Raw genomic sequence first — 22,556 nt, 5'->3', positions numbered from 1 at the left:
GCAACCAGCTCAACACGGCTTCCTCTCCGAGCCATCATCATGCATCAGGCAGCCGCCACTTAGCACCATCTCCCTATTAGTCCGAGTCCGAATCAGACGCCTCCTCGTCCTCCTTCTGCCGCTTCGCCAAAATCTCCTTCCACTGCTCTGCAAACTCGCGCAACGAGCCCTCGCCGCCCCGGCTCGCGTCCACGACGTCGCGCGGCAGCTTGTGCGCCGAGTACTGCGGCGTCGCGAAGCCGTAGGCCTCGGGGTCGTCTTTGCGCACGAGTCGCAGCTCGGGCGCCCATAGCTCGGCGTCAACGTCGTCGTCGTCGTCGTCTTCGCTATCTGAGGGGGTCTCGGTGTCGGATCCGGAGTCTTCGCCATCTTGCGCGGGGCTGTCGGCGGCGCTCGAGGCACCCCCACCCGACGCCGCCGCCATGCCACTGCCGCTGGGCCGCAGCGGAATGCGCACCGTCTTCTCGGGTTTTTCGCTCTTCTGCTCCCACCGGTCGGGCCCGTCCATGGTCAGCAGCTCCAGCCAGCTCCACAGCAGCGGGTCGGTCCTCTGTGCCCAGGGATTGACGTCGATGAGCCAGACCTTGTCGTGCGGCGGCGGGACGTACACGTCGAAGACGAAGTTGGGGTCCGGGAAGGAGTCGCGCATCTTGTCGTCGAAAAAGGACTGGATGCGCGAGCGCAGGCGCGTCGACATGTTGTCCTGGAAGAGGAAGTCGAAGTGGTTGAGGTCGCGCTGGCAGAGGGCCAGGAGGCGGCGGTTGCGCACGAAGCAGCGGAACTCGAGCGAGGGGTTGAGCTGGACGTATTTGCGCAGGACTAGGTAGTACGGAATCTCTTTTGCGGTGGAGCCGGCACCAGCCTCGGCGTCCTCGCAGTCGTCGAGCGCGTGCTCCAGGTCGTGCGTCACAAAGTCGGAGCTCTTGAGCAGCAGGTACACGTCGTTGGCGCTGCGGCATTCCATGCTGTTGGTCGCGTTGATCCACGTCGCGTCCTTGGGCGCGCTCCAGTTCAGCTTGGGCACCACCTTGCCGCCCAGCTCCGCGATGGTGGTTTGCACGGCCTGGTGCACATCGCGCCACTCGGCCGAAGGGTCGGCGCCGGCCTCGTCGTCGCTGTCGTCCGCGGCGGCGTCGGGGTTCTCGGTCGCGCTGAAGATGCCGCTGTCGTCGTCCGAGGAGTAGTCGCCCTGGCGCGGCTCGTCGGCGTCGGGCGGGAGCACGATGCCGTCGGCGCGCAGGTAGGCCAAGAAGGCCGCGCTGAGAGGCACGAGGCGCGCTTTGGGGGTGACGGTGCGGTAGCTGTGGTGGCGCGGCGGGGCGCGATTGGTCAGTTTGTGCTTGCTTGCTTTTTCCTTTTCTTCATCTTTATCTTCGTTTTGTCGTTCTTTGTTTGCTTGCTGAGCAGAGAGGGTGGGATGAAGGTGGGGCAAAAGCGTCTGCTTACCGCGGCTGCCACGCGTGGTACGAGCAGTTGAGGATGTGCTGCGCGGTCAGCGGCGGGAAGGGCAGCCGGTCGAGCGGGGCGTCGGTCGCGCCCACGGGCACTTCGATCTGCTCGGTGATCTCGGGCATTGCGGGCTGTTTGTTTCTTTTTTTATGTTGGAGTCACTGCTGTGGAAGCGTCGTCGTAAAAAGTGAGTCGCGCACGAGAGCATGAATCGTGTGCGCTCGTTGCTTGACTCGCTCCGTTCTCGCCAACATAGTAACGTCTGCCACCGCGAACCGAGATCCACCGTCTCGCGAGACAGGGGGCGACACAAGCAGTCCCTATAGAGTACTTCTTGTCTAGTTCTAAGCCCGAACTTACCCTATCGACCAAAGAGATCGCGATATAACGCGACGTCGGTTACTACGAACCGAGACCTACCGTCTAGGGAGACGGGGGACGATACAAGCAGTCCCTATAGAGTACTCCTTACCTAACTCTCAGCCCGAGTCTTGGATATGGGTGAAAAGCTCTTAGAGCACATACAGACTCTATACACCTCAACTTGGTCTCTTCTTCTACTCCGTACGAGTAGCACCATCTCGCTTCACGGTGGCTCTCGCTTCATAGTAACGGACGTTATTACTACGTAGCCTTTCTTCGTCAGCCTAATACAGTTAATGTGATAGATGATATCATAAACCACATACCCTTCATGAGTTCTTAAATAGCTTCATGCCTACCTAGTTTCTAGAGTTGACAATCAAATTTCAGAGCATTTCGATCTGCCCTATATCTGTATAGGGTTGACAAAATGAAGTAATAACACTCACACAAAGCATACACAGGCAAGTTGAGCAAATTTATCATTGCATTACTCTCGTTCTCGCTCTAGCTACTTAGCAGTAACCCAGCTGGTTGACGTGCTTTTTCTTCCTACTTCCGCCTGTCCCTCGTCTTCTTTTCCCGTCCGAAGTGACTGTGGCCGAGGGAAGCGGTAGGCACGCACGGCGCCAAAGAGCCAAGAGAGAACAAGAAAGCATCGATCGGTGCCGCAAGCAAGTGAGCGAGTGGTGATGAAACCAAAGCATCGAACGTCTTTCCTCTCCCTGTCTTCCCCTTTGCAATCCCTTGGCCTGCCCACCTGTCCGTTCGTCCAGTGTCGTTATCGTACAAGCGTTTGAGGCCTTTATCATCCTCATTTTAACTCCTTGCACTTGTTCGCCAACCATGAAATGAGAAGAAAAAAGAAGAAAGCAGAAAATGAAGAAGATCTCGCACCGTCATCGTCTATCGTTACGCTGTACAATTGGCCATGTAGGGGTATCGCAAAGAGGAGGCGTCGTAATCATCGTCAAGAGCGCGATGAGTACTAGCAACTTCATCATCTCGTCGTGAGCAGTTGCGGCGCTCAAGCAGCATCGGTGATGAGCTCGGTGGGGGCACCCTCGGCACCGCTCATCAACTCGTAGGGCGGACGCTTGACAATACCACCCGTAACAGGCAGCTGGGAGCCAACGCCGGTGAGGAAGGCGTCGACCTCGCGCGCGGCCATGCGGCCTTCGTTGATACCCCAGACGATGAGCGACTGGCCGCGGCGGCAGTCGCCTGCCGCGAAGACGCCGGACACGTTCGTGGCGTACTTGCCTGGGGGTGTCTTGACGTTCTTGCGGGCGTCGCGCTCAATTTCGCCGCCGATGGCGCGGTCCTCAGGACCCAAGAAACCCATGGACAGCAGGACCATGTCGGCAGGGAAGAACTCCTCCGAGTTCTCAACCTGCTTCATATCCCAGCCGCCCGTGGCGGACTTCGTCCACTCAACACGGACCGTGTTGATGCCCTTGACGTTGCCGTTGCCGTCGTCGACAAAGTCCTTGGACATAACGCAGTACTCGCGAGGGTCCTTGCCCATGTGCGTCTTGACCTCCGAGTGGCCGTAGTCAACACGATAGATGCGAGGCCATTGCGGCCAGGGGTTGTCACGAGCGCGTTCAGCTGGGGGCTGAGGCAGAAGTTCGAAGTTGGCGACGGACTTGGCACCGTGACGGACCGAGGTGCCGATGCAGTCGTTACCAGTATCACCACCGCCAATGACAACGACGTGCTTGTCCTTGGCGGAAAGGTACTCTCCATCAGAAAGGTTGGAGTCGAGGAGAGACTTGGTGTTCTTGTGCAAGAACTCCATGGCGAAGTGGATGCCCTGAAGGTTGCGGTTGGGAATAGGCAGGTCGCGAGCAACGGTGGCACCAGTGGCGAGGATAACCGCATCGTTCTCGCCGCGCAGGGAGTCAATAGTGATATCTCCCTCGCCAACGTGGACACCGGTAACGAAGTTGATGCCCTCAGCCGCCATGAAGTCGACACGGCGCTGAACAACCTTCTTGTCGAGCTTCATGTTAGGAATGCCGTACATGAGCAGACCACCGATGCGGTCAGCACGCTCATACACGGTCACTGTGTGGCCAGCCTTGTTCAACTGGTCGGCGGCAGCGAGACCGGCGGGACCGGAGCCGATAATGGCAATCTTCTTGTCGCTGCGGAACTTCGGAGGAGAAGGAACCATCCAGCCCATCTCAAATCCGCGGTCAATGATGGCACACTCGATGGATTTGATACCGACCGGGTCCTCGTTGATACCAAGGACACAGGCGCCCTCGCAAGGAGCCGGGCAGACACGACCGGTGAACTCGGGGAAGTTGTTAGTCATGAGCAGACGGCGCAGGGCATCTTGCCACTGATTTTGGAACACTAATTCGTTCCATTTGGGGATGATGTTGGAGATGGGACAACCAGTGTCAGACTGGCAGAAAGGAACACCGCAGTCCATGCAACGAGCGGTCTGGTACTTGAGCTCATCCTCGTTGAGACGCTGAGACAGCTCCTGCCAATCGCGCGTACGGGTCTTAGGGTTGCGGTACTTCTCGGAGCGGCGCTGGTACATCTTGAAGCCGCGAGTCTTGTCGAGCACCAAAGCGGACCTCTTCTTCTCGGCCTTGGCATCACCAACACTCTCCTCAATGTCCAGAAGGTCGCTCTTCTTCTTTTCCTTCTCATCCTTCTCGTGCTGCTTCTTCTTGGTCTCTTCATGTGCGGCACGGACAGGGTTGCCAGGAAGAATGGGAAGAGGGTATTCCTTCTTCTTGGCCTCGGCAGCCTTCGCAGCCGTCTCCTGCATGACACGCTTGTAGTCGATGGGAAGAACCTTGACAAAACGAGGGAGGGCGCGGGTGAAGTCGAGCAGAATGCGGGCAGCAAGCTCAGAGCCGGTGTAGTGGTGGTGATCCTCGATGAGACCGCGGAGGAAGGCAATTTCGGTGGGATCCTCGACACTGCAAAGTTCAACCATCTCCTGGTTGACCTTGCCCTCAAAGTCGTGATGCATGTCCAAAACATACGCGATACCACCGGACATACCAGCAGCAAAGTTACGGCCAGTCGAGCCGAGAACCAGAATACGACCGCCAGTCATGTACTCGCAACCATGGTCACCAACGCCTTCAACGACGGCCGTAACACCGGAGTTACGGACGGCGAAACGCTCGGCAGCGACACCACGGAAGAAGCACGTACCGCGAGTAGCACCATACAAGCAGACATTACCGATGATAACGTTCTCCTCAGCCTTGTAGACCGCCGACCTAGGCGGGTAGATGATGAGGCGACCACCAGAAAGACCCTTTCCGACGTAGTCGTTTGCATCACCCTCAAGCTCAAGAGTGACACCTGGCGCACAGTAGGCACCGAAGGACTGACCCGCAGAACCACGGATGTTGACATGGACAGTGTCTTGGGGAAGGCCAGCCTCACCGTACCTCTTAGAGATCTGATAGGCCAGCGTGGCACCCAGAGCGCGATCAGTGTTGATAACGTCGCACTCAATGCGAGTCGGCAAGCCCTTCTCGAGAGCCAACTCGGACTCAGAAATGAGCTTGTTATCCAAACGAACGTGCAGACGGTGGTCTTGCTTGCGAACGTTGTAGGTAGCGACACCAGGACGCAGGGTGTGAGCCGGAGTCAGGATCAAGGACAAGTCAATGTTCTCCGTCTTGGAAGTGCGGAGGTCATCGCGGACGTGAAGAACATCGCAGCGGCCGACCATTTCGTTGATCGTGCGGAAACCAAGCTTAGCCATGATGGCACGAAGCTCATTGGCGACGTAGTAGAAGAAGTTGATGACATGCTCGGGCGTGCCAGTGAACTTCTTCCTAAGCTCAGGGTCCTGAGTAGCGATACCGACAGGGCAGGTGTTCAAGTGACACTTCCTCATCATGATACAGCCCATGGCGATCAGAGGGGTAGTAGCGAAACCCCACTCCTCAGCGCCCAGCAGAGTCGCGATGGCAATGTCACGACCGGTACGAATCTGACCATCAGTCTGGACAATGACACGGCCACGGAGGTCGTTTAGAACCAGGGTCTGGTGGGTCTCGGCAAGACCCAACTCCCAAGGTAGACCGGCGTACTTGATACCAGTCCAACGAGAAGCACCAGTGCCACCATCGTGACCAGAGATCAGAATGTGGTCAGCCTTGGCCTTAGCGACACCCGAGGCAACGATACCAACACCAGTCTCAGAGACAAGCTTGACGGAGACGCGAGCCCTGGGGTTGGAGCACTTGAGGTCATAGATGAGCTGCTTCAGGTCCTCAATCGAGTAGATATCGTGATGAGGAGGAGGCGAGATTAGACCGACGCCAGGAGTAGAGTGGCGGGTCTTAGCAATAGATGGCGAAACCTTGTGGCCTGGAAGCTCACCACCTTCACCGGGCTTGGCGCCTTGAGCCATCTTGATTTGAAGCTCATCGGCATCGGCAAGATAGTGGCTCGTGACACCGAAACGGCCGGAGGCAATCTGCTTGATGGCCGACCTCATGGTATCACCGTTCTCCATACGAAGACTGCGCTCAGGGTCCTCACCGCCCTCGCCGGTGTTAGACTTACCGCCGAGACGGTTCATGGCAACGGCAAGGGTAGAATGAGACTCCATGGAGATAGAGCCATAAGACATGGCACCAGTGACGCAGCGCCTGACGATCTCGGTCCAGGGCTCGACTTGCTCAATGGGGACAGGAGTGCACTCCTCGAAGTTGAAGTCAAGAAGACCACGGAGCGTGCAATCCTTGATACGCTCATACTCGGTCTTGGAGTAAGCCTCGTAGGACTTGTCGTTCTTGGTGCGGACAGCATCCTGCACGTTGGCAATGGCGGTCGGGTCGTTGACGTGCGACTCGCCACCATCTCTCCAGTGATACTCGCCAGTCTCGGCCAAGCCAGGAACTTCGACGATGCTGCGGCTGGGGTAACCCTTCTCATGCAGGGCAAAAGCGTCCTGAGCGATGGTTTCGAAAGTCATACCCTTAATGCGGGTGGCAGTGCCGGTGAAGCAGCGGTCAACTACTGTGTCATCGATACCGAGGGCTTCGAAAATCTGTGCACCCTTGTACGACTGAAGAGTCGAGATACCCATCTTCGACATGACCTTCAGGATACCACCGTCGCAAGAGTGCTTGTAGTTGTCGATGAGCTGCTTAGGCTCAATCTTCTTGCGAATGAGCTTCTCGCGGTGCATCTTGAGAATGCACTCCATAGCGAGGTACGGGCAGATGGCATCAGCACCGTAACCGACGAGGACGCACATGTGGTGGACCTCACGCGCCTCGGCAGTCTCGACGACGAGAGCAGCTTGCGACCTCCACCTGTTCCTGACGAGATGGTGGTGGACCATGCCGGTGGCCAACAGAGCGGAGACCGGAACACGGTCCGCAGAAACAGCGCGGTCGGACAGAATGATGACGCTGTTATCATTGTTGATGGCATCCGTAGCAGCATCGCAGATGCGGTCAAGAGCGTTAATGTAACCCTGGACTCCTTCACTCTTAGGGAAAGTGATATCGACGACCTTGCTGGACCAGTTGGAGTAGGCTCCCTGAATGCCCTTCAGAGCGTTAAACTCCTCGATGGACAGGACGGGAGAGGGTAGGAGGAGACGGTGGCACTGAGTCTCATCCATTTCCAGCAAGTTGCCCTGAGGTCCAACGTAGGCTTCCAGGGACATGACGACAGCCTCACGGATAGGATCAATGGGCGGGTTTGTGACCTGTGCGAAAAGCTGACGGAAGTACTCATACAGCAAGCGAGGCTGCCGAGCCAGACAGGCCAGCGGTGCATCGTTGCCCATGGAACCCAGAGCTTCCTTGGAGTCTGCGGCCATAGGGCCAAGAATCAGGCTGACCTGCTCCAAAGAGTAACCGAAAGCCTTCAAGCGGGGATCCTCCTGTACGCGGGTCTCAGTAATGGTGTGAGAGAGGTCCTGGCCCTTCTCAGTCAAGGTCTTGTAGACACCGTCCATGGTGAGCAAGTGCTTCTGGATCCAGTCCCGGAAGTCGTGCCTGTTTGCGACAGTTTGCTTAAGCTCACTGTCATCGACGATACGGCCAGCGACTGTGTCAACGAGAAGCATCCTGCCGGGCTGCAGTCTGCCTTTCTGGATGACCCGTTCCGGATCGATGTTGATAGTGCCAACCTCGGACGCGCAGATGATGCGGTCATCATCCGTCACGTAGTATCTGCAAGGACGCAGGCCGTTACGGTCAAGGTTGGCACCGCAGTACCTGCCATCGGCGAAGGTGAAGAGAGCGGGGCCATCCCAAGGCTCCATCATACAACCAGCCCACTCATAGAACGCCTGCTTGGCAGGGTCCATGGCTTGGTTGCCTTGCCATGCCTCGGGGACCATGAGCATGACAGCCTCGGGAAGAGAAAGAACACCGTTGATGACCAGAAGTTCCAGGACGTTATCGAATGCCGCAGAGTCGGAGCCACCATCCTCGATGATGGGATAAAGCAGCTCCAGCTCATCACCGAAGAGGTCCGATCTGAGGTTACCCTCACGAGCACGCATCCAGTTCTTGTTACCGCGCAGAGTGTTGATTTCACCGTTGTGAGCAGCCCATCTCAGAGGCTGTGCACGATCCCAACTCGGGAAAGTGTTTGTGGAGAAACGCGAGTGTACAAGGGCAAAATGTCCCTCGTAATCGACGTTGACCAGATCGAAGTAGTATTCGTAGACCTGAGAGGGCGAGAGCTGGCCCTTGTAGACAATGTTCTTGTTGCTGAGAGAGCAGAGGTAGAACCAGTTGTGAAGACCGATAACATGCGTAGCTCTCTTGCGCAGCACGTACAGCTGTCTCTCGAACCATGCCTCATCGAACTCCTGCGAGTAGGTCTCCTTCGGCACGTTTTCAGTGCCGTACGCCTCCTTCGCGACAACGAAAGGTTGCAAGATGATGGGCTCTCTGGAAAGAGCAGCAGGACCAAGCAGCGTAGAGTCCTTAGGCACCTCTCGCCATCCAAGCACCCGCAGCCCCAGAGAGTCCGTGATTTCCTCAAACGTCGCAATAGTCTCCTTCAGTACCTCCGTGTCCGGCTTGAAGAAGAGATTACCAGCCGCATACTGGCCTTGGGGAGGCAACTTAATGCCTTGGTCCCTTTCAAAGTTCTTCACGAAGAACTTGTGGGGAATAGAGGTCATGACACCGGCACCATCACCATCTCTGGCGTCCGAACCAACAGCACCACGGTGGGTCATGTTGCACAGAAGGCTCCGGGCTATAACAATCTCTAATCAGTCACATAGCTCGCCATATATAAAAGGGTGAAGTTCCTACCATCGCTGACAATCTTGTGGCTTGCATTGCCCTTAATGTTGCTACGGGATCGTCAGTTTGTAAGTCCAGCAGGTGAGTGTCGCGTGCCAAGGTCACTTACGCAGCAAAGCCGACACCACAGGCATCCTTCTCCAGTTCAGGGTCGTAGAGACCCTGCTTGACTGGCAGCGTGCCTGCCCATGACTTGTTCTCGGGCGTGTTCTGGTACTCGTACACGCTGGGCGCGTATTGTTCTTCCTCAATCTGACTGTCGCATTGATTTACATCTTCGGCAAACGAGACCCGACCCATAGCTTCGGCGAGAGGCCGAATCGCGTAAGGATGTGGAGGGTGTACCGAAGCTTGCGTCGAGTAAGAGGTTGGTTCGCGGTGTCGCGTAGTAGTGTTACCGTCTGAGGATTGGCTGTCAGTGAGGCCGCGGGGAAGATTTTTTGGGTGGCGCGGTGTGGGTTGAGGAAAAGTGAGAAGGCAGGAAGAGTCGGCGACAAAGGTTGGCAATGGTCGGCCTGAAGAATGGCTGGGCACGGCGTTGTGTGAAAGTATGGGAAAAGGCAAAAAGCCAGTCGTCGCAGTCTACAAGCGGCGATCTCCACGAGCGATGATGTAGTGAAGGCTTTTTGCGCTGCTCGACAAGGGCAGTGTTTGATAAGGGCTTTGGCGAATCACAGAGCCGCGTGGGTGCACGGAACGGGAGAGTGGATTGGACGGACTCACGGGCTGGAATGTAGGTACTTTGGGGCAGTTGCGGGGCGAGAAGAGGGCCTGCGCAACGCTACCAGACGTGGGTGGAATTGTAGAGGTGAAAGGCGGGGAGCTGGGCGGAGGCAGGAGTAGGTAGGTAGCAAGAGAGAGCAAGAGGACCACAGCGATGGCGGAGGGAGAGGCAACTTATGAAGGCCGGCACCGCGGGCTCAGGTCTGACCTCAAGGTGGGGAACACGCTAGAGCCAGATTACCATTGCCATCTTTTTCATTGGCACGCACTCTGGGCATTCGTGCCAATTGCAATGGGCTTTTTCGTTTTTCGCAGCTCCTACGCAAACGACGCGCCTGAGGTGCGCTGCGGCCGTTGATCATGCCCGCCTCAAGGCCATGCAGCAGCACCAACTCACACTTTCTTCTGACAGCTGTGCCATGCGCTTGCTGCCAGACGCGCTCCGCCATCGCAGTCGGTGCATGTTGCGATGCGCCTGCGGTGAAAAATTCCCTGCTACCCCACGGTCGACGCACGCCGGCACCCAGGGCGGCGGATGCAGCCTGTACTTTTGCGCGCGCGCTGATTCGCCCGCGCGCGGCTCGATGACGGTTTGGGCCTCGTCCAAGCTTCGCGATGGCGCACATCCACCCGCGCCTCCCATGCACCTTCCACGTTGCCGCGCCCTCGATTGGCCCCTCGACTTTCCCTTGGGGTAATTCGGCCTCGTCATCCCAGGCCCTGTCCTTATCGTCCACGACATCTCTGCACCGTAGCCGCAACCGGAATGGACCTTCAACCCTCCCCAAAGTCCCCGCTGCGAGGCCTGCTCATCCTCTGATCGAAAGCGGGCATCTCCTCCCGTGCCCGCTGCGTGTTCATTCCCACCTCGCCGAACCCACCCGCGGACCCGTCCGACAGGGCCCGGGCGGATACGGAAGTTGTATACGTAGTACCGCCAGACGTCCTGCTCATTTCCAATCTGAGTCACCGCCAGCGAACCGCCTGGGTTCATCCTCACCGATATCGCTCGCGTCTCCAGACCTGGTCTTTTGATCAGGCTATGGCAATATTCCCTAAGCAACCAATGGTTGCCTAGCCGTGCCCTCAGGGTCCGACTAAAAATGCTGCTAAATACGCACACATACCGCCGGGTTTCTGTTGAGCATCCGGATCCGACGCGCTGCACACCGTTGCTAATGTGCGTGACGCTGGGATCGGTTTCAGGTCTCGTCATACGGATACTGAAGCCTTGTCTGCCTTGGGGACACAGCGCTGCGGGCACCAGCCGACGAAGCCGGATAATCTTATCGCAAATGGCCAGGGCTCTCGGTGGCTATCCAGCCACCACGTACCACGTGCCGGCACTTTCACCTCTGTCACCACCGTCGAATCCCGTGCTGGGAGCGTTCCTCTGATCCGATTCTCTTTGCCTCGGAGGTCGAAGCGCTCTGCCGATTATTGACGAGGGTTTGAAGATGACAAAGAGACGCAGTTGCCAGCCTTGGACCTTTCGAAGGTCATAGCGCCCAGATTGGAGCAGGCATCCTACGAAGTAATCCTCATCCGCTTATCCCCGTACTAAGCCCTACCAAATACCCACCTCGACCGCTTCCTTCGAAAGAGGAATGACGGAGTGGTGAGGGTGAAATAGCATGCCCTACGGCACAGTTTCCCAGGCAAACATCACGCAAAGGTACTGTGTAATACATTATCACGATAGCAAGGGATGAGAGAAGCGGCTGAACTGAATCTCATAAATTTTCCGCATTTGGTGCCAACTGCCTAGTCAATCGAGGCACGGTCGACAGATTTACAGAGAACTGTTGCTGCAGCAATCATTTTGCATGTGAATTCTCCGTCCTCGTTGCCAAGCCCCACGCTCCGCCCGGCTCCGGAACAACTTAGCGGGGCGGAGCGGGCATCCGGGCATCGCCGGACGATACTTTGGAGCTCTCCCCAGCCAGACAGCATCATCGAAAAGATCACGGGCCGTGTCACTCATAACAGTGTGGTGTTTAAAGACCTTATCCTAGCGAAAGGAAATCTTGACCTAGCTTCTCCCTCCCAAAGCCCGGCGATGCCTATAACCAAGCTTACTGCGCGTGACGCGTCAGTGAGATTAGGGAAGGCTGTAGAACCACAGTTTCAGCGGTCGGTTCGGTGGACCGCTTTAGTTTAATTCTACTAGGTAACATATTCGCGTCTGAAGTCGCTCACAACCTCAAGAGTTTGGCTTCTCAGCGCAGTGATGCTTTCGATCCTATTATCGGTCAATAAGCCACTCCAGAGGGGAAGGAGAGAAGAAATAGAGCTGTCACGAACTCTACTATATAGTTTTGGGCCAACGACATCAGGCATCTTGCTCGAATGCAGAGCATGAATTTTGAAGAGCAGACCAGGCGCAAACACACCAAACGTAAGGATAGCTAGTGAGGTTGGATGACTTGTTGAGAGTGGTTGTAGTGGAGACTCCATAAGTGGGGTCTATCGTGAAAGATTCCTTCAGCATTTAGAGCTCAAGTATTTTCTAGAGCGGATCAAACAGCGTTTGGAATGCCAAACTGAAGTCAAAGTAACACTGGCACAGAACAGTGACTTAAACGTGCTCAAGCCTCACATATCCACAATGAGAACATCTTTGGCTGAACATTCTGTCATTATAATGTCCGTCACCATCCAGTGAGAAAGACCTTCAACATATAATCTTTAGAGATCGTGTATATCCTCAACTAAGTATTCGCTCTAACTTTGAGAATCCGATGACACTGTCTCAATACCTCAATCACTCTAATGAAAGGGTACAAGAAATTCCTATAGACTACTACTTGTCTGGGTATAATCGAGCAACCCTTGGAATGCATTCAACCTACCCATACTTCTACTGGACTTGGTTTTCACTCAGTATAAGCGGGGTTATCTCGCTAGGCGGTGAATCTTTCTTGACGGTGATGGAATTTATGCAAAGCATCCATCATGGAGTTGTTGCTCTTTCCGTGAAATTCTGTGAAAGCAGAAGTCAAAGCTGCCAGTCTAGCCAATCATTTCATTTGATTCACTGCAGGGAAAGACAATCAGAGTTTGAAAGTAGCATTGTCAACTTAATGCTCATCTAAAGCATGCCCGCCATTCATTTCCACGCCGAAGTTCCATCTCCGTACGTGAGTTTTTGGTATATGTTTTCCTCCGTCCATGATTCGTGAAGAGTTGATCACCGCCTATGATGCATTTGCAACCCAAATCGCTCCCATTTACTCCAATGCCAAAAACGCAGCTCGTAAAGGAAGCAGAGCTCGTCGTCCGATAGGAACGAAACCAAGGAACCCTAGGAGGACAAGTCAGCACCGGAAGGATTGGCAGACAGGCCGCGTGTGCATCCACGAAGCGGCCATGCGCCGGTGAGGACGCGCATCGCAGTGGCGTTCTTTCAACGCGAACCTTTACTCCTGCATATCCATAGCAACCTCGGGGTCCTGGAAGTCCTCGTCGTCATCCTCATCATAATCCTCGTTTCCGGCCTCCTCGTTGGCCTTGGCGAAGTCGATGGTCTTGCCGCGCGTGCGCCGTCCACCTTCAATGATGTTGTCCGTGTCGATCTCCTCCATGTTGTCCTCGTCGGCTTCCTCGACTAAGCGTATGGTCAGCGAAAAACGTCATCGGGCGCAGGGGAAAAAGTTGAGCGCGAGGGGCGCATACCATCGGGAACCTGGGTGAACGTCAGCCGCTGCGTTGTCGCAAACATGAGATTCGAAAGTGACGTACCTCTTGCTCCGCGCCAGACTCCTCGTCAGAGCTGTCCTCCTCACCCATGCTGACATCCGCCGGCACCTGGTCCTGGGCCTTGCCCTTGCCCTTCTCGATAGTGGCTTCGCCGCCGGCCATCTTGGTGTCGGTGTTTTGGGTGACGCCTTGTCCGCTCATTTTGCCGGTGTTGTGTGCTTGTGGTCTGGTTTGGAAAGTGTCGGTGATCGAGGGGCAGCAACAAAAGTAAAGTATGCGGGGAGCAATTCGGTGTTTGTTTGGGAGATGGAGGGGAGTTTGAAGAGGCTCGCTAGAATGGTCGTGTAGACAGCGCGCTTCCGAACAATCACCACGGCAATGGCGGGCGCTAGCGAGTGATGTGCCAAAATTTCACTAACCGGCAACCCGATGCTGAGTACCTACGTCCGATTGCTTGAAAACTGCAAACCTATCGCCCAGCTCAACAAGCTTTGTTTTCTCGGCGTAATGTCATCCCCGCCAAACAAAGTAGAGCACGGGCGGATGATCAGAACGGGTGGAGCTTGAAGGCATCCATGTGGCCTGAGCACGCTCACCAGCTGTCGTATAGTCACGCTCGTGAAAGCTGCAAACGAGCAGGCGTGAAACTCAAACCATAGTCACAAGGGGCAGCTGAGAACACTTGCCCTGGTAGGTATAAAAACCACGCAGCTGAATCATAAGTTAGCAGCGCGAACACTGCGATTCTTCAACCTCATACCAAGAAACACAACTGTTGCAGCAAAGACCATTCGATCGTTCAAGATGTCCCAGCCCAACAAGCAAGACAAGCCCAGCCGTTCGGACAACAATGACGATGAGATGAAGGGGATGAGCAAATACCAAATTGTCAAGGAAGGTTGGGGAAACAGACCGAACTTCCAGGCTTCCTACGGTCTGAAGAGTAAGCAGTCCGAGATATCATTTATGATGTTCGTTGCTAAGAAACAACCCCCCTAGTGACACCAGAAGATATTGAGGAAGGCAACCGCATCCTCGAAACTTTCCAGGAGCTAGATGACGCGAAGACCAATTCGGAGCAGAACCAGCAGGGCAAGACTGGGAAGAATGCTTGATTCTACATCAGCGGTTTTTCTGTTCGCTGGAGGCCTTACTTAGACAATGCCTCAGGTTCAATCCAGACGGGCAAAGCGACAAATTGATGCTCTTGAATTGAAATGTGTATTAGTTTTGTAGTCAATTCTGATATGAAATGCATGCTAGTTAACGTCCGTCACCGTGAAGCAAGATGTTGATACTTGTATAAAGTAGGAAAATACCCAGTTAAGGTGTGTAAATTAGTCTGTGTGTCCTCTAAGAGCTTTTTACCTATACCCAGGACTCGGGTTGGGAACTAGGCAAGGAGTACTCTGCAGAGACTGCTTATACCGTCCCCTGTCTCGTTATACGGCGGTCCCCAGCGGCATCCCACCGGGACTTGCCGTCCAATGACATGACCTTATTTCTAAGATAAATTAAGATAAGAGATTTACGACTCATTTGTATTCTACGTAGGAGTTCAATCTACACATAGGAGCAGATCAATTCACGAAATAATGTTTTCGCGATCTAAATAATAGTCAATGGCATTTTTATATAGTGGCAATGAGCTTTGGACTCGAAGTGACTTGAAACACAAAAAAAAAAGAAGAGCATTGTTGGCTAGTTGCCACATTGATTGAGCCTCTAGCTGCACTTGATTGTAAAAAGCACGTAGTACTTCAATTGTATGGGCCAATTAAAGCTACAATGTTAAACCAGAGCGAGCGAAATAACAGGAGCTGTTCGATTACATCATGGAGTTTTAGCTCATGGTTAAGGGCGTCGGCAGTGGAGGTCAATGGTCGCGCGGCTTCGGAGGTCTTGCGTGCACCCCGAGCATCCTGGCGCGAATCAACCTCGCCGCCAGCCGAAAAAAAGTATATCGCGACAACCTCCGATATTGACAATCTTTTTCCATCCGCATTTTCTCTCTTTCCTTTGCAGCACGATACCCCTCCGCGCTCCCACGGTTCATTCCATCTCTTGCGACAATGTCTCCGCCTTCGCCCAAGGATGCCGCCAACACGGCTGGCAACGTCCTCTCCGGTTCCTCGAAGGAATTCAAGAAGGAATCCACTTCGGCCAGACTGTTGGGAGCAGGTATGTTTACCATCTTCTTCTGAGGCTGAGTTAAACTGACATCTGCAGGAACTGCTGGTATTGCTGAGCTGACCGTCTTCCACCCTGTGAGTTAAAGCTCATTCCCACTTGCGCGCGCGGCGCTGACGCGATATACCAGGTCGACACCACGGCAAAGCGGTTGATGAGCAATCATGGCAAGGTCCGTATCGCTCCAATTACGCGATCGAGCGTAGAAGATTGACACTGGACACAGATCACGTCTGCTTCGCAGCTCAATTCGGTTGTCTTCAGGGAAAAGGCCTCTGCCGGTGTCGGCGCCCGTTTCTTCTCGCTGTTCCCTGGTCTCGGATACGCGGCCGCTTACAAGGTCCGTTGGCATGGGGAATATACATATACATTGAATCGCAGGACTGATATCTGTCTAGGTCCTGCAACGTGTGTACAAGTACGGTGGTCAGCCGTTCGTTCGCGACTACCTGGCGAAGAACCACGGCGACTCGTTCGACCGCACTTTCGGCAAGGGTACCGGCAAGGCTATCATGCATGCTACCGCCGGCAGGTGAGTATTGCGTCTTCAGGTTTGGTACGAGCAGAGGCTGACAGCGATTAGCTTGATCGGTATTGGTGAGATTGTCATCCTCCCGCTCGATGTCCTCAAGATCAAGCGTCAGACCAACCCCGAGGCTTTCCGTGGTCGTGGTGTTCTGCGCATCGTCAAGGACGAGGGCTTCGGTCTCTACCGCGGCTGGGGCTGGACTGCTGCCCGCAACGCGCCCGGTTCCTTCGCTGTAAGTCTTGGCTGTCACTGGTGAAGCTGTTTATCTGTAACTAACTGTGTCACAGCTCTTCGGTGGTTCTGCTTTCGCCAAGGAATACATCTACAAGTTGACCGACTACAACAAGGCCACCTGGGGTCAGAACTTTGTCGCTTCCATCGCCGGTGCTAGCGCTTCGCTCATTGTTTCCGCTCCTCTCGACGTCATCAAGACCCGTATCCAGAACCGCAACTTCGACAACCCCGAGACGGGCTTCCGGATCGTTTCCAACATGGTCAAGAACGAGGGCATGACCAGCTTCTTCAAGGGTCTTACGCCGAAGCTTCTGATGACGGGCCCCAAGCTGGTCTTCTCGTTCTGGCTTGCGCAGACGCTCATCCCGATATTCAACAACGTTCTCTAAGTCACGGTTTGTACGAAGGGAGCAAAAAAACGTGTATGGTGTTATGGGATATGTAAATGTGGGCGCTTTTCCGTTTAGCATGGCAGCTTAGACCATGGCGGACATGAGCATTTGGAAACGACTTTCTCTGTAATTTAGTACGTAGCGGCATAGAGCAAAAGACTACTCATCTCTCTGTTGCATGCCCTGGGCACCTATGGAGCGAGGCTTGGCACGATGACCTCACGCAGCCGCGCAATCACGCCCCTAAGACGCAAGCGAGGCGAGGGCCTCGGCCTTGGATGCGCCTCTTGCGTGCGTGTTTGGTTAAGACACTGTTGCCGTCCCGGTGCCCTCAGTTGTGAAACACAGACCGCATGTTGCGTTCAGCGACGACTTAGGGAGGGATCACGTGCCGACATTGTACCGGGGGGCTCAACCTAACGCTGTAAAGGCGCCCTGGAGCGACATCCAGCGTTCACACGCCCGCCCTTGAACCCGCTGCTTCACTTTTGACCGCCCACTCCACTCTCTCTCCTTTAACCCCGCCGGCTGCTCCGCACTTATACACTTTCGCAACCACCACACAAACCCACAAACAACCTGCCGGCAAGATGAACCCTGAGTAGTACGTAACCCCATGGTATCTCCGCCGCTGTGCGCGCCTTTGTCGCCGCAGACTGCGTGCCTCGAGCTATATCGCCGGAAGCAACCGATAGCTAACCCTTCCGCCTGTAGAGTCTTGAGTCGCCGTTCCCTCCGATGCTGATACTACCGACCCGCCTCCAGATCTCACCTCACCGTACTCGGCCAAAGCTAACTGCGCCTTGCGACTAGATACGACTACCTCTTCAAGCTTCTGCTCATCGGTGATTCCGGTGTCGGAAAGTCTTGTTTGCTTCTTCGTTTCGCCGACGACACCTATACCGAGAGCTACATCTCGACCATCGGTGTCGATTTCGTACGTCCACGCGCACTTCCCCCCCCCCCCCCATCTGCGACGGCGCTGACAACCCCATAGAAGATCCGCACCATCGAGCTGGATGGTAAGACCGTTAAGCTCCAGATCGTACGTCATGTTCGAAACCCCCGCTAGATTACGCTAGGCTGACTGGAGGACACAGTGGGACACTGCGGGTCAGGAGCGCTTCCGTACGATCACCTCTTCCTACTACCGTGGCGCTCACGGCATTTGCGTCGTCTACGATGTCACCGACATGGACTCGTTCAACAACGTCAAGCAGTGGCTGCAGGAGATTGACCGTTACGCCACCGAGGGTGTGAACAAGTTGCTCGTCGGTAACAAGTCCGATATGGCGGACAAGAAGGTCGTTGAGTACACGGTCGCCAAGGTAAGTTTCATGGGGAACGTTTTGGATTGCTGAGCTGGATATTCACGGATCATACAGGAGTTCGCCGACAGCCTCGGCATCCCCTTCCTTGAGACTTCGGCCAAGAACGCCTCCAACGTCGAGCAGGCTTTCTTGACGATGGCCCGCCAGATCAAGGAGCGCATGGGCACGACCACGGTCAACAACAAGCCCACGGTTCCCATCGGCCAGGGCCAGGGTGTGCAGTCGGGCTCCGCTGGCGGCTGCTGTTAGAGGATTTGTCGACGAGGTCATTACGATTTGCGGAGCCGGTCGTGCATTTGATGACTGGCCTCGCAGCCCACATACAGCTGCTCATCATGTTTCGACAGCGTCTTTTTGCATGGTAGATGGCGGGCAGTCCTTTGGATGCGCACTGGGGTTCAGGGTCACCGATAATATGGCAATGCGCACACCCTCTGCGGTTTGAGAGGCGGACAGTCAGATTGCGAAGGAGGGCAGCCATGGTGAATACGGGTCACGGCGATCATGGTGTGCGAGTTGTCTATTCCCTTTTCAACGATTTTCCTGCGGTTTTATGGCAGTCGTGCGGGTTTCTTGCTTGTTAATGCAATACTCACTTCGTATCTCCCGTGCCCTTTGTTTCGTGCGGGCGCTGCGCCACAGCGGTACCTCGGCTGGCGTCCCCAAGTTTGAAGGAAGGAGGAGGACCTAGTCGGAGCCGGAGGAGCTAAGCCGCGTGATGACTGCAGGTGATGGCAACGCGTGAGATCGATCGAGAGGAGTGATGTGTGCAGCGTGCTGCGCCGTCAGCACAAGGGCAAGGACGCACAGCCACCGCGGCGCATTCGGGCTGCAATGGATTGGACCCTTCGGTAGTTGCATCATTGTTCCCAGCAAGATAAATGAGGCCCTCCGCTCACGCTCGACGGACATCCCTGCTGCCACTTCATCCGCTACGACACCTGGCGCCGCATTCTTCTATCTAGCTTGCTTCTTTGGTTTTCCCTTTCCCTTGTCACAAGCGCGCGACTCCAACCCTGCAGTCATGGCGGGCTCACCACCGCTGTCTCCAGATGCGGGCCCAACCGACCCTCATATTCCCAAGCTCCCCTCCGGGTGGATAGCACAGTGGGATAGCTCGTCAGTCGCCCGTCCATTCGCTCCAACCCCGCTTTGTCTCGGCCGCTTTGCTCGCCCGCGATCTCGCGCTGCCTCTCTCTACCCCGCTGACCATCCAATTTACCCAGTTCGCGCAAGTACTACTACGTCCAGATCAGCACCGGCGTGTCGCAATGGGATATGCCGACGAGCGAAGCCCCCGCGGGGCCGACGAAGCGGAACGAGTCGCAGATGCTGGGGCCCGAGTCGAGAGGTGAAGCCGTGCCGCAGAACGTCGAGGCCAACATGGCATATGCGCAGGACGGGAAGGCCGATGAGTACAGCAGCGACAGGGGCCTTGGTGTAAGCACCTGATGTCTACACGGGCCGGTGGCCATGGAAGAGTGCGAGGATTGCTGCTAACCAACGGCGTCCAGAGCACGGCTCTGCACTTGCTGGCAGGTCAGCAACAAGGGAAGCAGTCGTCGGGTCTCGGTGGGCTTGCATCCTCCTTCTTGGGAGGCGGCCATGGTAGTAGTTCACAGGGCCAGTCGAGCGGACACGGCGGCAGCGCGGGCCTCGTAGGACAGCTCGCCAGCGGATTGCTGGGCGGAAACAAGCCCCACGGTCAGCAATCGCAGCAGGCGCAGCAGAGCTCGCACCAGTCGAGTGGACTCGGCAGCATGCTAGGTGGTATACTGGGTGGAAGCCATGGCTCAGTATGTTCTAAGGCTTGCCGTTTGCCACAATCACATTGCTAACGAAACTCAAGCACGGTCAGCAGAACCACGGGCAGCAGAACCACGGGCAGCAAAACTACGGCTACTCTTCTAGCAATTCGTCAGGAGGAGCCTACACTGGCAGCGCGCCGCCGGCGGCATATCAGCCAACGGGCCAACACGGCTCAGCATCCACGACTTCGTTAGGCCAACAATACGCCGGTCAGCCAACATACAGCTCTTACTCCAGCCCCAGCCAGCAACACGGTCAGTTTTCTGCACCCCAGCACTCGTCGTCTTTCGGGCAACCGCAGCAGCACGGCTCCCCCTACGGAGGACCGCAGCACACGCCCTCGTTCGGCCAACAGGGGCAAGCCGACTTCCCACCCCCGCCAACCCAGCACCAGGGGGGCTACGGCTCCGTTGCGCAACACCACGGCGGCGCACCCCACGAGCAGTCCGGATACTTCAACCAAGGCCAGGGCCAAGCCCACGGCTACGGCCAAAGCAACTATGCCGGCGCGAACACTTTCCCACCGCCGCCACCTTCGGCCCAGGCACCCGGAGGTTACACCCCCTCGCCCATAAGCCCTCACGGAGCTCATGGAGCCCCCGTTCCGCAGGAATTGTATGGCGACGCGCCGTCGTACAATGCATACGACGCCCAAGGCCACGCGCCCACCAGTGGATACCAAGCGTACGGACAGCATCAGCCCGGCCTTGGCTCGGGCCATGGCCAGGGCCATAACCAGGGCCATAATCAGGGCCAAGGTCAGGTTCAGGGCCAGCACGGTGCACCCCATTATACCGGTGCTGCTGCCCCTCCCCAGCCGGGTTGGTAGTGGAGCGTAGCATCAAGGCGTGCGTGTACGGACAATAGGGTTAGGAAGTGGAGGGCTGTACGATCAAGCGTAGCTAAATTGGCTTATGAAAGTCATGAACATAAACATAGTGGCAGGATTAGAAGTGGGGGTTCTCAGCACCTCAAAGGTGGAGTGGCTTTTTCTCAGTTTTGCCATGATCTTGTCCTTGGGACTTTTTTCGGCACGAAAATTATCTGGTCGAAGGAACTATTTTTTCCTTGATTCCCACCAGAGGGATAGAAAGGTGGTGCCGTCGGCCCGTCGCTCACGCGGCCTATAATCAATCATCGTCCTCCATGAGTTCCGCCAGCTCCCGCTCCTCGTCCTCCGTCATCAAGCTCTCCTTCTTGCCCTCCTTCTCCTCAGGGGCGTCGGCTCCCTCGCGCGCCCGCTCCGCCTCCTCCTTGGCGCGCTTCAGATCCGGGCCCTTGAGGCTCCAGCGCCTCACGGTAGCATCAATGCTCACGCTAACGAGCAGCTGCTGCGGCTCCAGCAGCACCAAGCCCGTGACCTCCTCGAAGTGGCCGGAGAAGGTGTGGAAGAGCTTGCCCTCGGCCTTGTCCCACACGCGGACCTCCTCGTCGCGGCAAGCCGTGGCGACCCAGCCGCCGGCCTCGTCGACGGCGACGGCGCGCACAAAGTCCGGGTGCGCGAGGCTCGTGTCGGCGGCCCAGGCGCGCGTCCGCGACAGGCACTTTGCGCTGCGGTCGGCCGAGGCGGTCCACAGGTCGTCGGCGGCGTCGAAGGCCAGCGCGTCGACGGACGTCTCGTGCGCCGTGAGGGGCTTGACCTCCGCCTCTGCTCCCTCCCTTTCACCTTCTCCCCCCGCGCTGCCGACACCGACTTGCTTCCCCCCGGAGCGGGTGAGGCGCCACGCGCGGATCTCGCGGTCGCTGCCCGCGCTCACCAGTGAGACGGCGGGGTCCGCGCGGCTGAGGCGCGTGCTATGGCTGGCGGGGTCGATGGCAAGCGCGAGCACGGCGCGCGGATGCGCCTTCGGCAGCTTGTAGAGCAGGGCCGCGTCGCGGACGTCCCAGACGCAGAGGGCGCCGTCGGCGCCGCCCGAGACGAGCACGTCGCGCCCGCCGAGCGAGAAGACGAGGACTGTCTTTACGAAGTCGCTGTGCCCACCCACGCTCAGCTGCTTGCGGTCTTGTTGCGGCGCGTCCAGCGACCACGACCAGATCGTCTTGTCCCAGCAGCCCGCGAGCACGCGCCGCTCTTTCAGCGAGACGGCGACCGAGGTGACGGGCGCGGTGGGGCCGGTGAAGCTTGCGAAGATTTCACTCGTCTGCAGTTGGGCGTGTCCCTTGTCAGCTACTGCGCTGTTCTACTCTCCGAGTGAGTGTGCAGGGGTAATGGTAGTTGTGGTTGTAGCGGTGCGGAAGGTCGTGGAGCGGGCTCGTACAGACTTCAAGCGCGACTCTCCGCACGTTGCCCGCCGACTCGGCTACGTACACGCGGCCGTCATCCTCCGGGTCGGCAACGACGGCCAGGAGCTTCGAGGAGAGCTTGATGGGGTTGCCCGCGGCGTTCTTGGCCTTCTCCGCTTTGCGCGCCGACTCGGAGAGAGCGGACCTGGAGGGTTGGGTTGACGGGTCAGTATTTTGTGTTTCCCATTGTGACGGGAACGAGTGATTTTGGAGCTACGCACGAGGTCTGGAAGAAATGGCCTGGGTCTACGGATCGTGACATGGTTTGCGCGGCTTGGTC

At 56.5% G+C, this 22,556-nt stretch overlaps 8 protein-coding genes across 8 annotated transcripts; 4 read left to right on the top strand and 4 right to left on the bottom strand.

Annotated features, from left to right (window-relative positions):
- Positions 1–76: 76 nt before the first annotated feature.
- On the bottom strand, positions 77–1,716 carry K452DRAFT_263609 (uncharacterized protein; the record flags this gene model as incomplete). Its single annotated transcript, XM_033538654.1, has 3 exons — positions 1,447–1,716; positions 430–1,301; positions 77–360 (listed from the first exon to the last, which is right to left on the bottom strand). Exons 1-3 carry the CDS (start codon positions 1,572–1,574, stop codon positions 77–79), a joined length of 1,284 nt encoding a protein of 427 aa, XP_033401790.1. The 5' UTR covers positions 1,575–1,716.
- A 1,123-nt stretch (positions 1,717–2,839) lies between these two features.
- On the bottom strand, positions 2,840–9,386 carry K452DRAFT_294685 (uncharacterized protein; the record flags this gene model as incomplete). Its single annotated transcript, XM_033541727.1, has 3 exons — positions 2,840–9,036; positions 9,096–9,136; positions 9,196–9,386. The coding sequence occupies 3 exons, from the start codon at positions 9,384–9,386 to the stop codon at positions 2,840–2,842; spliced, it is 6,429 nt and encodes a 2,142-aa protein (XP_033401789.1).
- Positions 9,387–13,015: 3,629 nt separating this feature from the next.
- K452DRAFT_283357 (uncharacterized protein) lies at positions 13,016–13,839 on the bottom strand. The gene is made up of 3 exons (XM_033539760.1): positions 13,551–13,839; positions 13,485–13,494; positions 13,016–13,416 (listed from the first exon to the last, which is right to left on the bottom strand). The coding sequence occupies exons 1-3, from the start codon at positions 13,707–13,709 to the stop codon at positions 13,229–13,231; spliced, it is 357 nt and encodes a 118-aa protein (XP_033401788.1). The 5' UTR covers positions 13,710–13,839; the 3' UTR covers positions 13,016–13,228.
- Positions 13,840–14,184: 345 nt separating this feature from the next.
- K452DRAFT_315333 (uncharacterized protein) lies at positions 14,185–14,781 on the top strand. The gene is made up of 2 exons (XM_033543853.1): positions 14,185–14,451; positions 14,508–14,781. Exons 1-2 carry the CDS (start codon positions 14,313–14,315, stop codon positions 14,621–14,623), a joined length of 255 nt encoding a protein of 84 aa, XP_033401787.1. The 5' UTR covers positions 14,185–14,312; the 3' UTR covers positions 14,624–14,781.
- Positions 14,782–15,483: 702 nt separating this feature from the next.
- K452DRAFT_242589 (uncharacterized protein) lies at positions 15,484–17,028 on the top strand. Its single transcript, XM_033537875.1, has 7 exons — positions 15,484–15,689; positions 15,738–15,775; positions 15,829–15,870; positions 15,925–16,038; positions 16,097–16,230; positions 16,282–16,459; positions 16,515–17,028. The coding sequence occupies exons 1-7, from the start codon at positions 15,581–15,583 to the stop codon at positions 16,848–16,850; spliced, it is 951 nt and encodes a 316-aa protein (XP_033401786.1). The 5' UTR covers positions 15,484–15,580; the 3' UTR covers positions 16,851–17,028.
- Positions 17,029–17,172: 144 nt separating this feature from the next.
- Positions 17,173–18,744, top strand: K452DRAFT_283354 (uncharacterized protein). Its single transcript, XM_033539759.1, has 5 exons — positions 17,173–17,454; positions 17,667–17,790; positions 17,851–17,898; positions 17,954–18,181; positions 18,239–18,744. The coding sequence occupies exons 1-5, from the start codon at positions 17,444–17,446 to the stop codon at positions 18,431–18,433; spliced, it is 606 nt and encodes a 201-aa protein (XP_033401785.1). The 5' UTR covers positions 17,173–17,443; the 3' UTR covers positions 18,434–18,744.
- Positions 18,745–19,208: 464 nt separating this feature from the next.
- K452DRAFT_305058 (uncharacterized protein) lies at positions 19,209–20,822 on the top strand (the record flags this gene model as incomplete). Its single annotated transcript, XM_033542867.1, has 4 exons — positions 19,209–19,409; positions 19,436–19,624; positions 19,699–19,980; positions 20,034–20,822. 4 exons carry the CDS (start codon positions 19,209–19,211, stop codon positions 20,820–20,822), a joined length of 1,461 nt encoding a protein of 486 aa, XP_033401784.1.
- A 301-nt stretch (positions 20,823–21,123) lies between these two features.
- Positions 21,124–22,538, bottom strand: K452DRAFT_220152 (uncharacterized protein; the record flags this gene model as incomplete). The annotated part of the gene is made up of 4 exons (XM_033536451.1): positions 21,124–21,633; positions 21,682–22,134; positions 22,256–22,421; positions 22,498–22,538. 4 exons carry the CDS (start codon positions 22,536–22,538, stop codon positions 21,124–21,126), a joined length of 1,170 nt encoding a protein of 389 aa, XP_033401783.1.
- Positions 22,539–22,556: the final 18 nt, after the last annotated feature.

This window comes from Aplosporella prunicola (assembly GCF_010093885.1).
Source record: "Aplosporella prunicola CBS 121167 unplaced genomic scaffold K452scaffold_3, whole genome shotgun sequence".
Classification (NCBI taxonomy): domain Eukaryota; kingdom Fungi; phylum Ascomycota; class Dothideomycetes; order Botryosphaeriales; family Aplosporellaceae; genus Aplosporella; species Aplosporella prunicola.
The sequence above is the reverse complement of the archived record's forward strand: the minus strand, read 5'-3'. Positions and strand labels throughout refer to the sequence as shown.

Coding starts and splice junctions, on each gene's coding strand:
- K452DRAFT_242589 (XM_033537875.1), top strand. CDS start 15,581: ATGTCTCCGCCTTCGCCCAAGGATGCCGCCAACACGGCTGGCAACGTC. Junction 15,690..15,737: donor GGCCAGACTGTTGGGAGCAG/GTATGTTTACCA, acceptor TGACATCTGCAG/GAACTGCTGGTATTGCTGAG. Junction 15,871..15,924: donor TGATGAGCAATCATGGCAAG/GTCCGTATCGCT, acceptor CACTGGACACAG/ATCACGTCTGCTTCGCAGCT.
- K452DRAFT_283354 (XM_033539759.1), top strand. Junction 17,899..17,953: donor AGACCGTTAAGCTCCAGATC/GTACGTCATGTT, acceptor TGGAGGACACAG/TGGGACACTGCGGGTCAGGA. Junction 18,182..18,238: donor TTGAGTACACGGTCGCCAAG/GTAAGTTTCATG, acceptor CGGATCATACAG/GAGTTCGCCGACAGCCTCGG.
- K452DRAFT_315333 (XM_033543853.1), top strand. CDS start 14,313: ATGTCCCAGCCCAACAAGCAAGACAAGCCCAGCCGTTCGGACAACAAT. Junction 14,452..14,507: donor GGCTTCCTACGGTCTGAAGA/GTAAGCAGTCCG, acceptor CAACCCCCCTAG/TGACACCAGAAGATATTGAG.
- K452DRAFT_283357 (XM_033539760.1), bottom strand. CDS start 13,709: ATGAGCGGACAAGGCGTCACCCAAAACACCGACACCAAGATGGCCGGC.